Raw genomic sequence first — 15,790 nt, 5'->3', positions numbered from 1 at the left:
TTTGTAATTTTTTTTGCATGTGGTTATTTTCAGAAGAATTTTTCTAAACGTTAATTATGAATTAATAACAATATTCAAATATTGATTAATCAAAACGATGCTTAAATACTTGATTTTTTGAGCCAGCAACAGTTTTTAACCTAGTTTTTGCACAAAACAACTTTTAAGTAATTGGCTTTTAATGTCACACGGCAATCTCATTCTCAATCTCAAAGTATCAAATGGTAGCGTAATTAATTCCCCATTGTTTAAACTGTTAATAAATTTTTTAACTCGACTAGAAATATTTATTTTTGTCTCGGCCATAAAACTTGGAACCACCTGTATAGTAGTCTGAAGCAATTCAAATTTGGCGCGGCTTTCACGGAGCCACGTAAAGTCTGTCAAAACTGTCATTTCTATGTCAAATATGTCACAACACGTAAATACAAATAATGGCTTAAACCGATTATTTTCCCCGAAATTTGGCTTTCAAAGCTTACAATTGTACGATTTTATGTGAATTCGTGACCTTCAAAATGCGCAAACGTCACATTTGGTTATTTTTCCTTCTTTTGGGTTTCACCCTCGGCGAGGAACTTGAAGTAAAACGCGAGGTTTGTCGGTACTATCAATATGCATCCACATGTAATGATAAAAATCCGTAGAAAATCGCCACCACTGAGCTGGCACACGAGACCGACGAAAGACTCCTAGTTTTTGCGACTTTAAGCGGCGATTTGGTCGGTGTTGAGCCCCAAACGGGCAGAATCCGATGGAAAATCAAAGACAGACCTATTGTTCAGGTGCCTGTCGACACCACAAACGCCATAATCCCGATTTTTCTGCCCGATCCCAGGGACGGTTCTTTGTACTTAATGGGGAATAACCGGGAACCTTTAAAGAAATTACCCTTCACTATTCCACAATTGGTGGCCTCGTCGCCTTGTCGCAGTTCTGATGGGATTTTCTATACCGGGAAAAAGAAGGACACGTGGTTTAAACTTGACCCAATCACTGGGAGAAAAGAGCAAGTTTTAGGCTGGGATACCAGTCCCACGTGTCCCATTGAATCGAAAAAATTCGTTTTTATCGGACGCACGAAATACGACATTATGATGGTCGATAGTACCAATAAATTGCGCAAATGGAACGTCACGTTTTACGATTATACGGCGCAAACAATGTCGAAGGAAGAAATGAACAATTACGGTACTGTTACATTTTTATTGTCCATTTATTTTAAAAAATAATCGTCAAAGTTCAGACTGTACCACTCGGATACGGATATCTAAAGGTTAGGATGTGAAATGACGTACAAATAAAACGTTCCCGTCCTCGATAGTTCCGTTATTGGCACCAGAGAGCGCAGTTGTTCATTACGGTCAAAGTTTTCTGATCAGTAAATTTAAAAACATGGTTGTAGATGTTAGCACAAGGCTCACAAAAAAAAACAGACAGATAGAGAATTAAATTATCAATTGTAAGACATAAACATAATGCAAAAATTTTATCGGAAACTATTTTTAAAATAAAAATCAAACTTTTACCATATTTGCTATGAATACGGTTGCAAATGCAAGAAAAATGTTTACTATTTTTCGGGTGCGATTTTGTATCTCGTTTCGTTTCCTAACTTATAGTCCTCCGTAGTTTGCACCACGGTAATAAAAATTATTATGACAGAATTGGTACATTTTGCGTCAAGTTCCACCGGTCGCTTGGTAACCATGGACCGTCGCCGTGGCAACCTCCTCTGGGACAGCGATCTGGGAAGTCCCGTGGTGGCAGCATACGTACTTGATTCAGACGGGTTATTAGTGGCCCCGTTTACAAGCCTAGCCAACCACACTTTGAATTATCTAACGACGGAATTGTTGACTCACGAGGGGCCCCAACCCCAACGAATGAAACTATAGTAAGTTTATTACACCAATTTAAAAATGGATTAAATCAAATCAAAAATTGTTTAGTCCCACTCTGTACGTGGGTGATCATAGGTACGGCCTTTATGCCATTCCGTCTCTCGTTGACCAAAATGTGGTCACGATCACAGCTTCAGATGGGGGCCCTTTGTTACTAGGGGGCCCCCATGCGCCCGATTTGCCCAAACCGTACCCCGAGTACCCCATACCGGGGTATAACTATAGGCTACCCTCAAGTAAGTAGTCGCTCAAAATGGTAGGGAAAAGCTTGCATTTTTTATATAAGTTACTGTGTTTAGTTTTATCAAAGACTTTTTTGTTTCAACCCCCGAAAAGGGGGAGTGTTTAGAAATTTGCTTAATACTTATGTATTTTTTAAAATTTATCTATCATAAAATCTTGTAAGGCATTGTGTCAAAAATGATCTCAATAAATAAAACAATAACAATAATAATAATAATAAGAATAATATAAATGAAAGTACTTTATTACGTAGGAGGAATGTTTTTGTGTTATTTTTCTTCAAATACTTTTATGTGGTGGGATAATTAGCCTTAACTACGGAATCCTGTTAACATTATAGTGTCTAGAACAAACAATCGAAATCATCTTACATTTTACTACATCATCTGAATTCTTCACTTTTCGTTAACATTTTCTCTATTAATATTAATAGAAAAACTTTTTTCATCTTTTCTGATTTTTTTATAAATCAGCAAATGGCAGATCTAGATTATTTTACATTATTAAAGATATTTTTTCTAAATTTTCTTTTTATATATTTTTTATAGTTCTGCTTAATGCTGTTCTAGGTTATCCTTTAGCAGTGATTCTGGAGTCGTCCCTAGATTTTTCTTTCTAGATTTTTTTCTAATAAAACTGTTTATAGATCTAAAATTTCGACTTTTTTATTTAACTTTTTAAGTTCATGCATCTTAGCATATTCTCCAAGTACTTTTTTACAATTATTTTCTGGCTACTAATAAAAATAACTCTTAAATTCTTCTACTATTTTTATACGTTCTCCAAATTCTTTTTTAGATTGCACTCTGCTTTTTTTCAAATTGTTACTATAATTTTGTTTGGAAGTTTTAAAATATTTTTTTTATTTAATTAACGCATCAGCCAGAAGCTAATAGCAAATACAATAATTACTCGTAATTAACAATGAACAAGTACTATACACACAAAAGAAATGAGGAAAACAGTAAAAATTATAAATAAGAATTTTGCAAAATGATAGAAAAGTTTTTGTATTTGATGAGTTTTATTCCGTGTTAAAATTAACACACGTATTTCTAATACACCCTGTATACATATTGAGAATTGTCGTCAAATTTTGTGAAAAATTCCGATTTCTACCAGGAAAGTTCGGAGTGACTCCCATTTATTGTTTAGAAGGTCTTTGTAGTTTAAGGTCAGCAGGTTCCGCATTGTTCTTTAGATTTTTCCTAAAACTCTTCTCCGAATTTTTTTCTAAAGCCGTCTGTAGATTTTAATCTGGTTTCTTTTTTAAATAGACTATTTTATAAAAACGTCTTTGGATTCGTTTATAAATTATAAATCCTCTTTAGATTTTTCTTTAAAATTAATCTGTAGAGTATACTATATGCAAAATTCTTTTATAAACAATAAACACATTTCTATATTCTTGAAAAATTCTTTTTTAGATTCCATTCTTCGGCTCTTCAAAATTCTTCTGTAGCTTCGTGTAGAATTTTTTTCAGTGCACTTAGTTTCTGCACTTTTTAAGATTTCTTTTAAAAATGTATTATCTGATTCTTTTCTTTAGATTACTTTATAAATACCTTCATCAATTTATGTCAAGGGGGCCCTGGCAGCCCCTTTAACAATGTTTCACAACCTTACAATTTGCACTATTAAATGATTATCAACGACTGTTACCAAATTTTATAAAAAATATAAAATGAATAGTTTAAAAATAACAATAATAATAATAATCTACTATATTTTTGGGGTAACTTTTGGAGGCCACTAATTCCATAGGAACAAATAAAAAATATAGGTCAGTATACTTTTAATGCCTAATCTATGGTTAAAAAATGTGCATATTTATATAACTTCTATCAAAAATGCAAGTTTTCCCCCAGCATTTTGATTCAAAAACTTATTTGTCTCAAATCAAAATTTCAGATATGTACGAAGGTGACCCGATTACGTTCCAAAGCATCCCAAATTTTGTTATATACGTTGGTCACTACAACGTGCCAAAATACACCGATACGAAATTTCTGTTAGGTGGGGGTACCCCTAAAGTGAACCTTTTGACCGACGAAAGTGAGTCAAATGAGACACCTCCCCCAAAAACCGTCCCCAAGTCAATAGAAGAAAGCGACCAACAACAGCCCCAAACTAATAAAAATCGTATCAAATCTTACTACAAATCGGTGAAATTATGGGTAAACCAGCAGGAAAACAAGGGTTTGAAGCTAGTTTTGATCATTTTGGTGGGTTGCGTTATCGCCATGTTTTGGTACTTGCAAGTGCAAGTGCGCGAGTTCCAAAACATGTCCCAGAATGGCTCACGCTCAAGTCAGCAAAACTCCTTTGGGAAAAATTCCTCAATCACCGCCTATTCCGAGGAATTACCCGATGGGTTGGTCCGTGTGGGTAAAATAACCTTCCATCCGGACCAACTCCTGGGTAAAGGTTGCGAAGGTACTTTTGTCTATCGGGGTGAATTCGATAGTAGACAAGTCGCCGTCAAGCGACTACTTCCCGAATGTTTCACGTTCGCCGACCGGGAAGTTGCCCTTTTAAGGGAAAGTGATGCCCATCCCAATGTTATAAGGTACTACTGCATGGAACAAGACCGATTGTTCAGGTACATAGCCCTTGAGTTGTGCCAAGCGACTTTATCGGAATACGTGCAAGGGAAATGCGACAGGACGATGATTAAACCGTTGGATATCCTGAGACAGGCCACTTCGGGCCTTGGACATTTGCATTCGCTCGATATTGGTACGTAAATTTGAATTTCGCGCCTAAACCACAAAAACTAGCAATTGGCACAGGGGTGCCAACGCAAAACACAATTTTGCATTTTTCTGCGTAAAAATAGCGCAAACAATTGATTAAACGTGCATCTTACCTTACCATTGAAGCGTGCGACCCGTTTTTAAGTGAATTTTGGTCCCGAAGTCACAAAACAATTATTTAAGTCCACACAACAGAATTTCACTTTTTGCACAATTTTGTCTTGTTAGCGCGTTAAATGTACATGGAAAACGTCACCCGACCACTAATTACACCAATTTTAATGTTTTTGCTAATTATTTACGTGTTTTTTGCACTTTTTTCGTCACTTAAACTTTTGAAATTAACATAACCTCACTATTTTTTGCTTCATAGTGTTGCCAACCCGACGAAATTTTATTTTTTTTTTTCCGAAAATTATTTCAGTCCACCGTGATATTAAGCCCCACAATGTTCTGCTTTCCGTCCCCAATAGTCAAGGCGAAGTCAAAGCAATGATCTCAGATTTCGGTTTATGTAAAAAACTCCAAGTCGGGAGAGTTTCATTTTCGAGACGTTCCGGAGTCACCGGAACCGACGGTTGGATTGCCCCGGAAATGCTCAACGGCAACGAGAGAACCGTAAGTTAGAAAATAACAAATGTAGGTTCTCTAAAAAAATATTTCAGACTTGTGCTGTGGATTTATTTTCGCTCGGTTGTCTCTTTTACTACGTTCTTTCGAACGGTTTGCACCCTTTTGGTGATAATTTACGACGACAAGCGAATATTTTGAGCGGTGATTATAATTTGGACGATCTTCAAGGTGAAGAATGGCAAATTAATCTACAGAAACCTTTACTAGCGGCGATGATTTCGTCGAAACCGAACGAACGGCCTTCTTGCAGTGCCATTTTAAAACACCCAATGTTTTGGGACAATGCGAAAATTTTAGCCTTTTTCCAAGTAAGAAAAGTGAGGTTTTTTGCGTTGATTTTAATGATTTTGTTAGGATGTCAGCGATAGGGTCGAAAAGGCCGAAACCGATGACTCAGTTTTACAAAATTTAGAAGAAATGAATTTTACGATAGTCAGGACTGACTGGCGAACGCACATTCATGAAGAAGTCGCCACAGATTTGCGAAAATATCGCTCGTATCGAGGGGAATCGGTCCGGGATCTTCTACGAGCACTTAGAAACAAAGTAAGCTGGTCGTTTCCATGTCAACCATTACGAAACCCAAATCAGTGTCGAAATGATCATTACGTTACTTTATTCCATCGTCAAGGATGCAATCGTATTTTATCCACTATTTTATCATGGTAAAACGAAATTTTATCGTCTAGAGAAATTAACATACTTCACAATCATTGTTTTTCTATTTTTGCCGGTTTTTGATTGTTGAATTTTTTAAAGTTTATAATTGTCAATCAAAATAACTTTATATAGTATATAATATAAATAATTCATTTGAAATAATGGAGTATGGAATAAAGTTTTGTATTGTACATGACGATAAAATTCACCATTATCTTCTCAACAGCTGTCAAAGATAAAATAAAGTTGTATCGTCATACAGAGTGAGTTTAAAGAAAAGCATAAATTTGGTAACTCTTATTTAATAAAATAAAAAATACGAAAATAGGTAACTTAGCATTTGAATTGGGCTAAAATTTGACGTAACTAAATCAGTCATGGCGGTCAATATGGCGGCGACATGACGCCATCATAGAATTTTAAATGGAACACTATTTTTTTATAATAAAATTCATATTTTTGAGACTAAAATAAAATAAAAATGCACAAACAGGTAATTTAGTATTTTAAGTGAGCTCAATTTTGACCTCACTGGTCAATCATAGTTGCCAGTTCATATGCATTTTATACCTTACTTTAGAGTTACCTGTTTTTGTATTTTTTTGTTTGAAAAATCAAGGAATTATGAATTTTATGCGTTATTTTAAACTCACTCTGTATAAGAAATAACTATTTTTTTCTATAGAAAGTAATAAGCCATTTTTTTATCAATTATTAATGAAACTCTTGGCTATCAGGTCCAATTTTTTTAGCAATAAATAATTGGACCTGATAGCCAAAAGTTTCATTAATAATAATTAATGAATTAATTAATAATTAATTAGTTTCATTAACGTTTATTTTTTCACCAACTCTTTTGAGTAAATGAAAGTAACACTTTAACCGCAAGGTTAACGTAATCAGGAAAATATTTTTTGATTATACAGAGTGTTCCAGAAAAAGTATGATGTCATAATAGTAATTTTTTAATAGTTTTTTATGCTCATTAGAATGCCTTTCTAGCTTCTTACATGTCTCAAAAGTTTTTTTTAATAGTTTGAGGGATTACTGTTAAAAAAATTAAAACAAAAAAATACGGTTAAATTAAGTTTAATTAATTTGAATTACTACAGGGTGTTCACAATGTCCTTCCAAACTTTTTTAATTTTGGAACTTTTTGCTTTGGTTATTTTAAATGTAAATAAATTAACAAACTTCAACATATTAATTTGAAGGGTTAACAATAACTTTTTTCTCTTAAACTCGAGGTCCCTCTATAGAAAAAATGTTGTATTATACACGACACTCGTGACTTCGTCACCATTAAACAATCTCTTTATCGTCTTGTATAATAACTAACAGTAACTATTAATTTCCAGAAACATCACTTTCGGGAGTTGACCAAAGAGGCGCAGAGCCTTTTGGGCGAAATCCCCGACTCCTTTACGAGTTACTGGACGAAGCGGTTTCCCCTGTTACTGGTGCATTCGTGGTTGGCCATGCAATGCGTTTCGGACGAAACGGCCTTTCAGCCTTACTACCACGACACTTACAAATATTCCTATCAAAATTTCCTACAACAGATTCAAAACTACATCGTGGAAAAGCCCGATTTTTATGAATTTCCAAAAATGAAAAATCGTCTATTTGACACAAACCCGAGAAAAGTTCGTGAAAATGTGGGACTTTACCGGAACTTGGCGCCACAAGAAGTCGTAGATGTGAACGAGGTCAATGTTACGATAACTGATCGTAGGTTTAAGAAAAGTGAAGTACGGATTAGGAGCAAGAAACGGGCCTCAAAACGAGACGAGCCGCTAGTCTGGGCCATAAGACAAGATAAATAAGTACAATTTTGTTATTTTTTGGTAATTTTAAGGAATCACTGTGATAATTGTAGCACTTTGTTTTTAAGGACCAATTAATGTTAATCGTTGCCAAATATATTTTCTATATGGAATGAATTGTTTTATTTATTAAAAAATCAATTAATCTTTCTTTCTTTTGGGTAAGTCTACAATTGAGACGCTCTTTTTCGATCCGAAACCCATCCCCGGTTCGCTCTTTTTCTTGACAAGTGTCGGTTTCTTTTTAATTTCTAAACTACTAACACTCTCCAAAATTTTCAATCGGCGGCCTTCTTCACGCTTTCTCTCCGCCAAATACAGCTCCATGTTTCGACGAACCGCTTCGGTTTGTTTTCGTTTCAGGAAATATTTATTTTTCGTCCTTTCGATATCATCCTTCAAGACGTCAATTTCATTTATTGCGCTTTCCATATCACGTAGGAGTTTGGGATTCGTCAACAAACCGTATTCAAGACGAATATTTTTTATTATTTTCCTATAATTATCTCGCTCGCGCTTCAAATAGTTCAGTTGTTCGCGCGCCTGAAAATCATGACTTGACCACAGCAATTTACAAATACACATTGTTCAAAAATGATTGTTCATCAAGTCATGATCAAAGTTACCTATGATATTTAGACGTCATAATAATAAAAAAGAGATAAATTTACCGAAAAATGCAAAAAATAAGTAAAAATGTGATTCAAAAATTTGACAGAGATGAATTCCATACTCAGCTGATGAACAATCATTTTTGGACACATTGTATTAATTACATCGTTAAGCTCCGTCTCTGTAACTTGTAACTCTTCCTTCAATTTCTCAATATCCAAATTGACGACTTGCGATTTCTCACGATTGTGTGCCAAAACCTGAATCGTGTCCTTACAAGCCAGACGTAATTTCGTTAATTCCGCTTCCTTCTCTTCCAAAATGTCGTACAATTTTCGATTGTCGGCCTTCAACTGTACGTAATCCATAATTCCGTAACCCGGACCCAAAGAATCCAAATTTTCGTAAGTCGTCATTTTTTCGTTGAATCGATTCCGTAAATTGATGTAACTCATTCGTAATTTTATCAAAAGATTCGTCTGATTTTTTTGCCTCCTCACAAAACGCTCCGTCATCTAGTTACATTGGTTAGTAAGACACGAGTTATTGCTATGCTAATTGCTAAGCAACAAACTGTTACCCTAGCAATTGACATTTAAACAGTTGCGTTACCTAGCAACTAAGCATCACTTTGGGGGATTTTTAATCAGTGTTGGGCAAAATGTAGTCATTCTTATTAATAATTAATCACATTGTTCAGAAGTGGTTGTCGATCAAGTCACCTGTGAAATTTAAACGTAAATTGCCGCTTGATTTAAATTGTGAATACTATCAGAGTGATAGACTTGTCAAAAAATACACAGAAATATAAAACATAAATCACGACAAACCCTACACTTGAAACATCTTTGCCGAGAAATGAAAAAAAAATGAGTAAAAAGCCAATTCAAAACTTTAACAGAGGTGAAACTACTCAAAAACTACAATAATCATTTGACAAAGCGGCACATTGAATTTGGATTCCATAGACGACTTGAAGAACAATCATTTTTGAACACATTGTATTTATATTTAACTATGTAATTAATTTCTAACAGATTACTAGAGTAATGTTCATTCATAGTATGTAACTAAATTACATACAGCTTAATCTGATTATTTTTTATTTATTAGCTGTTTCAAAACTAGAAAAACGCCAACGTCGTAATTTCTCTTCAAACTAGCTGTTATAAATTATTTATGCACTTCAAAAACATAATAGCTAATGTAATTTATACTTTCAATGAGAGATTTAATCATTAATAATTATTTTATAATTTTATTAATCTTTTTTAAAAGAATAAGTCGGTAAAATGCGATGTTGGAGTTTTTATTTTGAAACAGCTAATAATTAATTTTTTGTCAAATATGAATATTTGTCATTTCTAATGTTATACCATTAAAATTGGTATTTGAGGAGGGGTTAAAAAGCAGGAGTTAAAATTTATAAAAAAACTGTCATATTTTTTTTTAAAAACTTGTAATTTTTGGATTTTAATAAATGCATAAACTGGTTATAAATAATAAAATAGATTTGTGTTAAATAACCTTCCAAAGGTAAATTTACATTTTTTTCTGATTAGCAGTCTACAACTTGAGTAATACGTAATTATTAAAAAAATTAAATTAAATCAAATGTAAATAATTTAAATTAATTAGTTAAAAAACATACCTAAAAGACTGAACATTCTTTTAATTATAAACTACGAATAGAACATTAATTTTTTAGTATGAAAAGATAATTTAAAAATATATATATATCTCAAATGTTTTAACAAAATTAATATTCAAATAACCGATCTAAACAAAATAAGTGAGTTATAAAGAAATATTTAATAACAAAAATCGTCGTAGTTAATTTATTTGTTTATTTACTTATTAATTTATTTATAATTTAATATATTTTCATTTCTTATGTTAATTTGTCCCCGTTTATTATTTTAACATGCTGTTAGGTAGTTTTGTATCGTTATTAATTTATTTATCTACACAATTTCTTGTATAATTTTTATATTTATTGTTTTGACAATTACTTTTTAACTAATTTAACATGTTTAACATTTTTTTATTTTTTTGTAAATTTCGCTGTGTTGGGAAGATCACAATTTTTCCTCCGTATTTGACCATCATTTAACCTTTATAGTCTTCCTTCCACCACATAAGTCGCAACATTGTCTTTTTTGTCTGTTTTTTTAATGTTGTTGAATTTTTTTAATAATTATATTATTAATGTTGTGGACTTGCTAATAACCTCTTCATATTTTTTAAGTTATATCATTTAAAAGTGGTATTTGGGGTGTTACATGCTTTTTAAAATTCCCATCCTCAAGGGGGTTAAGTTTAAAAATCCGTCATTTTTTATCCCAAATTAACCGGAAGTGGAACTAATACATGCGTTTTTCGTATTTAACCAAAAATTCAAATACCAATTTTGATGGATGTAAATATAACTTAAGTAAATACAGATTTTTATAAAATTTCACCCCCTATTTAACCCTTGGTGGTGAAATTCTTAAGAACCATTTAACACGTATTTCTTCATTTTTTAACAAAAGCCCAAATAAAAGTTTTCATGAATATAACTTCAAAAATTACCGATTTTAATTCAAACTTTAACACCTTATTTAATCCTCTGGGTATGAGTTTCCAAAATAATATAAGTTATAACGTAATTAATTACGAAATAATCGATAATTATTAATTACTTTCCAACAATATGTAACTTATTACAACTAAAAAAATGAATTACAATTGTAATGTAATTGAATACAAAGTAATCCGATTACACTGCATTCTAGCAACGTTTCATTTGTACACCATAAAGTTTTACAACAGACGATGGTGTTTAAGATAAGCAACCCTCACAATAACATGTTTTGATAAAGTTTTGGTCTGAAAAACTACAGCCTCTCTGCAATAAACCACACAATGGGCTTGCCTGAGTAATTAGCTTAAAGGGTCATCATAATAAAAACTTAATGGTGTACAAATGAAACGTTGCCACAATAACTCTTAATAACCTTGTCGACGTTAGTGCGCCCGGTTTTTTCCAAAGTGAGCGTTTTCGCAAATTCCTGTTCCATATGTATCAAATTTTTGAACAGTGTTTCCAAATCGACCACTTTAGCGTCACGTTTCAAGGTCAAATTTTTGATTTCTTCGTTATTGAGTGCCTTGTCTCGTTCGGCTGAATCACACAAATGTTCCAAACTTTCCAAGTCTTTATGATACTTTGCAATAACTTCGTCCACTTTCGGCGTCATTTCTCTCAAAACGTAAAACATCTAATTCGCTAATAATAATTCTTGGAAAAATTTAATTAAACAATCCTACTTTACGCCTCATGTAATATTTGGCGAGTCTCGCTTGCAGATAGTTATTTATGAGTTTTTCCTTGTACCTTCTTATCTCAAATATAGTGTACAGTTCACTGTACAACTTTCTATCAATTGCTATGTCTTCAATGTCTTCATCGCCGAATTCTCTCGTTTCATCTTCTTCGGCTATCGTGGCCATATCTAGCGACTTTACGCACTTTACGAAGTCGTCTAAGCCACAGAATTGAACAAAAAATGCTTAAAAATTTGTCTAAAGACCTGAGACGAAGTGAATGCTGGACGAGACCGTTGATCTGCGCGTTTTCGTAATAAAATCCTCCGGAATGGCATAACTAATATCATCGTGTTCCATAGGTTGTTCGTAAACATCCGACATTTCCGGTCCGGAAACGTGTTCAGATCTGATGCTCCGTGGAGGAGATACGGCTGAAAAACTCGCGTAAAAAGTGCAAACTCGCTAAAACACCGACTTTTTCTTGAGGATTCTGCGCTTTTTTCCGAACCGGCGGACGCAAAAAGCAGGTCTCGGTCAATTTCGGTTTCCTCTTTGATCGTTCGCTCCGCGTCTTTTTTCAAAATTGACCAAATCGAACTCAAACTAACACTCTTGAGTGATAAGTCTACAAAAATTGTTGGATAAGGAGCAAGGGAATGAAGAATTGTTACAATCGTCCGGTTTTTCCTCTTTGAATGCTTGGTTTAATTCGATTTCCGGGAGAGACACTTTAACTCGGCGTTTCTCGTCCGAAGTGCGGCGTTCGTTGGGGGTATCCCCTGGTTGAGGGGCGTTTGCATCTTCACGGTCGGGTAATTTTGGTGGAGGGTCAAAATTTTCCGACATGGTATTTCTACACTCTACACTACAGAAGTAAATCTAAAATGTAAAACTACCTAAACTAGAGTCAAATTTGACATAATTATGACTATTTATGGCCCACTAGACGTAAAAATTTTACGAAAATTATGGCTGTTTAGAGCAAAAATGGTTCACCGGTGTGTTCTGCGCTTGATTTTCTATAAAAGATAGCAAGCCTTTTTCACAGTTTTAACAATAATTCTGCTCAAAAATTATCGTTCTTGCATCAAGTTAAACGAAGATTCAAATTTGTCACGAGATTTTAAAGTCCAGTTTTTCCATTTTTTGACTTGACAAATAATAGTTTCCAAAAAGAAAATTGCTTTTAGAAATTCGCTCAATAGGCACACAATTGGTGGTAATTAATAAGAATAAGCATTTTGTAATATCACTTTCTTCTAGTACTGAAATATTTTACAATTAGACATTACCTGAGAAAAAAGAAGCTGAAATAACACACTTATAATAAAATTATATTACAAAAGTATTCTAATATTTTAAATAAAAGTTCAGTGCTCAGTATTAAAATAAAAAAAATGGAAACAATAAAATTGTGAATATGCATAGTGAACTACGCAACAGACTGAAAAAATTAATTCATAAACATACACTGTTGAAAAAAATTAACCATTTTTAGTGGGCATAATTTAAAATAAAACAGATAAAAAATAAAGGTAAGTGCCCGCGAAAACATTTTGGATATACAGTAAAATCTCCTATAAGCGGACACCGACGGTGACATGCTTTTTGTCCGGTTAATGAAGGTGTCCTCTTAAGAGAAATAATAATTTATACATAAAAACAAACTAAAATGACTTTATTTCGTACAACAATACTTTTCAAGTTGTCAAATATTTCTTAGAAAAAAAATATAATTTTTTCTGCAAAAATTTACTACGTCTAAACGTCTTAAAATTTCCACCCTTCAGATGCCTTAAAAATTTGGTTTCTCAATATCTTCGCCAATTCTTTAGTTTTCATTCCGATAATTGAACAAAAAGCAGAATATTTTTATTATCAAATATTTATGATCAATATTTTCAATAAAAACTTCGCTGTTCACATATATTTCCACTTCCATGCCACTTGATCTTAATTTTTAACAATATGTTTGCTACTTGGGTTCTTGCTATTTCTCTCTATTCTATTCTATTTATTTGATTAAATTTTTTTTCATTTAATGATGACACGCATTTTTATTTATGTTTACTATGATCACGCTGTATGAAGAATTAAATGATATACTAACTTAGTGCAAATAAGAACAAGTGCAATAAATAAAATACATACTCGTAATTGTAAAATTTCTTCTGAATCAGTTTTACATGCACTTGTAATTCCTCAAATTTTCTGACAGATTATCATAATAAAAAGTATTATTAATAACACACGCAAGTATAGCATGCTGTCCGCTTAAAGGAGAGATTTTGTTTCAAAGGTCCAATTCGCATTGTTCGCGTCCGTTTATTGGAGTGTCCGCTTAACAAAGAACCAATACCATTTAAAATACATAGAAAAATTATTCGTTTGGAGTAGAGTTAATAAAGTTTGCAGCAGTTCCTATTTCAACAGAAAGAAAACAAGAAGAGTTTCTTTTAATACGGAACACTTCTAAATCTAGATTATATCTTCATTTAATAACGCCTTTACTTCAGAAACGGATGAAACGAAAAATATTTCAAATTTAATGCTCAACTTCAGCATTTAGTTTTGTTGGAGAATTTAAAGTTCTTAGGCTTCAAAAGAAAAAATTAGAAAATAATGTGGATGCGAGTATTTTTTGCAATAAATATTTAGATTTTGCATAAACATTTGTTTATTTTAGAAGTAAAATTATTACAAACTGTATAAAAAATACACATTAAGGTCTGTTGTATGGCTGCAGCTAAATAGCGTCTTTTATTTTCGCCTTTTTTAATTTGTTTTTATTATTGTTTATTTCATAAATAAAGCAATAAGCAGACTCATATTTTTAGAAGGATTTGCTTAATTTTGTAAGCTTATCCTTATCTTTATTAATACAGAAATAAGCAAACCTCATACTTAAATCCTTATCTCTAATTTTATTAAATAAATTCTAGGAATTGCTTATAAAATCAAAAATAAAAGCAAATGCCTATGTTTACTTTATTTATTAATACCACTGAATAACTTTCAAGTGTCTTAGTTTGTTTATAATTAAAAACAATCGAATTTCATAAAACATCTAAGTAAGTTATGCAACCAACAATACAATATTATTATTTTTTTCTATAAATATCTAAGCTTAGCAGGTTCAAAATCCGCTTCAATAGCAGGTTACACTGTCTTATGCATAAATCAGAAAACGAGAAAACAAATAAGAAGAAACAAAAACAAAAATTAAGTCAAAATTCGTACAAAGTCAAAAATTATTTAGTAAAAAATCAAAGACTGCGGCAATTTTTGACAATTATGATCTACGATTTTGTAACGGCGTAAAAAAATTAAGGGAAAATTAAAACGAAATAATTTAAAAATAAACAAAAGCAGACGATTTTCTAATCATTATTTTGGCAACTATTTTTCCTAAAAAAGACTAAATACAAACGTCAGAAGTGGTCTTGAATAATATCATTTTATAAAATCAGAATTTGACAGAAATAAATAATTAAACTTGACCGCACTTTGTCATGTTTCTGACAATGACCTTGAAAGATTAGCTATCAAAAAGTGTTTAAAGTTAAGAAATGTATCAAACAACCAACAATTCACAATTAAAAAAGATGTAGTGAGAAATACAGCCATTTCCAAAGTATATGTACTCGTATTTGGCAAAAATTAGAAAGCAGCGCCTTCTTTATCATTAACATTAATTACAGTGGGTATTTATAGTTTCTGGCAACGTATAACTATTTTTTTACCCCACATTCATTACGTTTATACTTTAATGAACAAGGAAATGGTAAAATTTAACGGCGACAAACAAAAAAAAATTGAAAGTCATAAAACAATAAAATTGTCA

General features: G+C 32.4%; 2 protein-coding genes and 1 long non-coding RNA gene across 5 annotated transcripts in view; 1 reads left to right on the top strand and 2 right to left on the bottom strand.

Annotated features, from left to right (window-relative positions):
* Nucleotides 1-15,790, bottom strand: part of LOC107398445 (uncharacterized) — an 86,908-nt gene that overhangs the window by 65,615 nt on the left and 5,503 nt on the right. The window contains exon 1 of one of the 3 annotated variants that reach the window (XR_001575302.2): nt 5,017-5,331. The exons of 1 other annotated variant lie outside the window; for it this stretch is intronic. This is a non-coding gene — a long non-coding RNA (uncharacterized LOC107398445). Of the gene's footprint in view, nt 1-5,016; nt 5,332-15,790 lie in introns of those variants that run through there. One more of the 3 variants, XR_001575301.2, reaches the window with a different exon arrangement.
* Nucleotides 379-8,135, top strand: Ire1 (Inositol-requiring enzyme-1). The gene is made up of 9 exons (XM_008198407.3): nt 379-596; nt 648-1,191; nt 1,666-1,897; nt 1,953-2,140; nt 4,059-4,886; nt 5,328-5,521; nt 5,569-5,844; nt 5,891-6,082; nt 7,555-8,135. The coding sequence occupies exons 1-9, from the start codon at nt 519-521 to the stop codon at nt 8,020-8,022; spliced, it is 3,000 nt and encodes a 999-aa protein (XP_008196629.1). The 5' UTR covers nt 379-518; the 3' UTR covers nt 8,023-8,135.
* Nucleotides 7,625-12,899, bottom strand: LOC103313910 (putative autophagy-related protein 11). The gene is made up of 7 exons (XM_008198406.3): nt 12,618-12,899; nt 12,422-12,571; nt 12,210-12,377; nt 11,947-12,161; nt 11,634-11,897; nt 8,799-9,149; nt 7,625-8,565 (listed from the first exon to the last, which is right to left on the bottom strand). The coding sequence occupies exons 1-7, from the start codon at nt 12,790-12,792 to the stop codon at nt 8,164-8,166; spliced, it is 1,725 nt and encodes a 574-aa protein (XP_008196628.1). The 5' UTR covers nt 12,793-12,899; the 3' UTR covers nt 7,625-8,163.

This window comes from Tribolium castaneum, chromosome 6 (genome assembly GCF_031307605.1).
Source record: "Tribolium castaneum strain GA2 chromosome 6, icTriCast1.1, whole genome shotgun sequence".
Classification (NCBI taxonomy): Eukaryota; Metazoa; Arthropoda; class Insecta; order Coleoptera; family Tenebrionidae; genus Tribolium; species Tribolium castaneum.
The sequence above is the reverse complement of the archived record's forward strand: the minus strand, read 5'-3'. Positions and strand labels throughout refer to the sequence as shown.

What these genes read in the sequence shown, in the direction of transcription:
- Ire1 (XM_008198407.3), top strand. Translation starts at nt 519, where the DNA reads ATGCGCAAACGTCACATTTGGTTATTTTTCCTTCTTTTGGGTTTCACC. An exon ending in AACTTGAAGTAAAACGCGAG is followed by an intron (nt 597 to 647) that starts GTTTGTCGGTAC and finishes AAAAATCCGTAG; the next exon opens with AAAATCGCCACCACTGAGCT. An exon ending in TTTGCATTCGCTCGATATTG is followed by an intron (nt 4,887 to 5,327) that starts GTACGTAAATTT and finishes AAATTATTTCAG; the next exon opens with TCCACCGTGATATTAAGCCC.
- LOC103313910 (XM_008198406.3), bottom strand. Translation starts at nt 12,792, where the DNA reads ATGTCGGAAAATTTTGACCCTCCACCAAAATTACCCGACCGTGAAGAT. An exon ending in CGCAGAATCCTCAAGAAAAA is followed by an intron (nt 12,378 to 12,421) that starts GTCGGTGTTTTA and finishes CGAGTTTTTCAG; the next exon opens with CCGTATCTCCTCCACGGAGC. An exon ending in CAGAGACGGAGCTTAACGAT is followed by an intron (nt 8,566 to 8,798) that starts GTAATTAATACA and finishes CATGATTTTCAG; the next exon opens with GCGCGCGAACAACTGAACTA.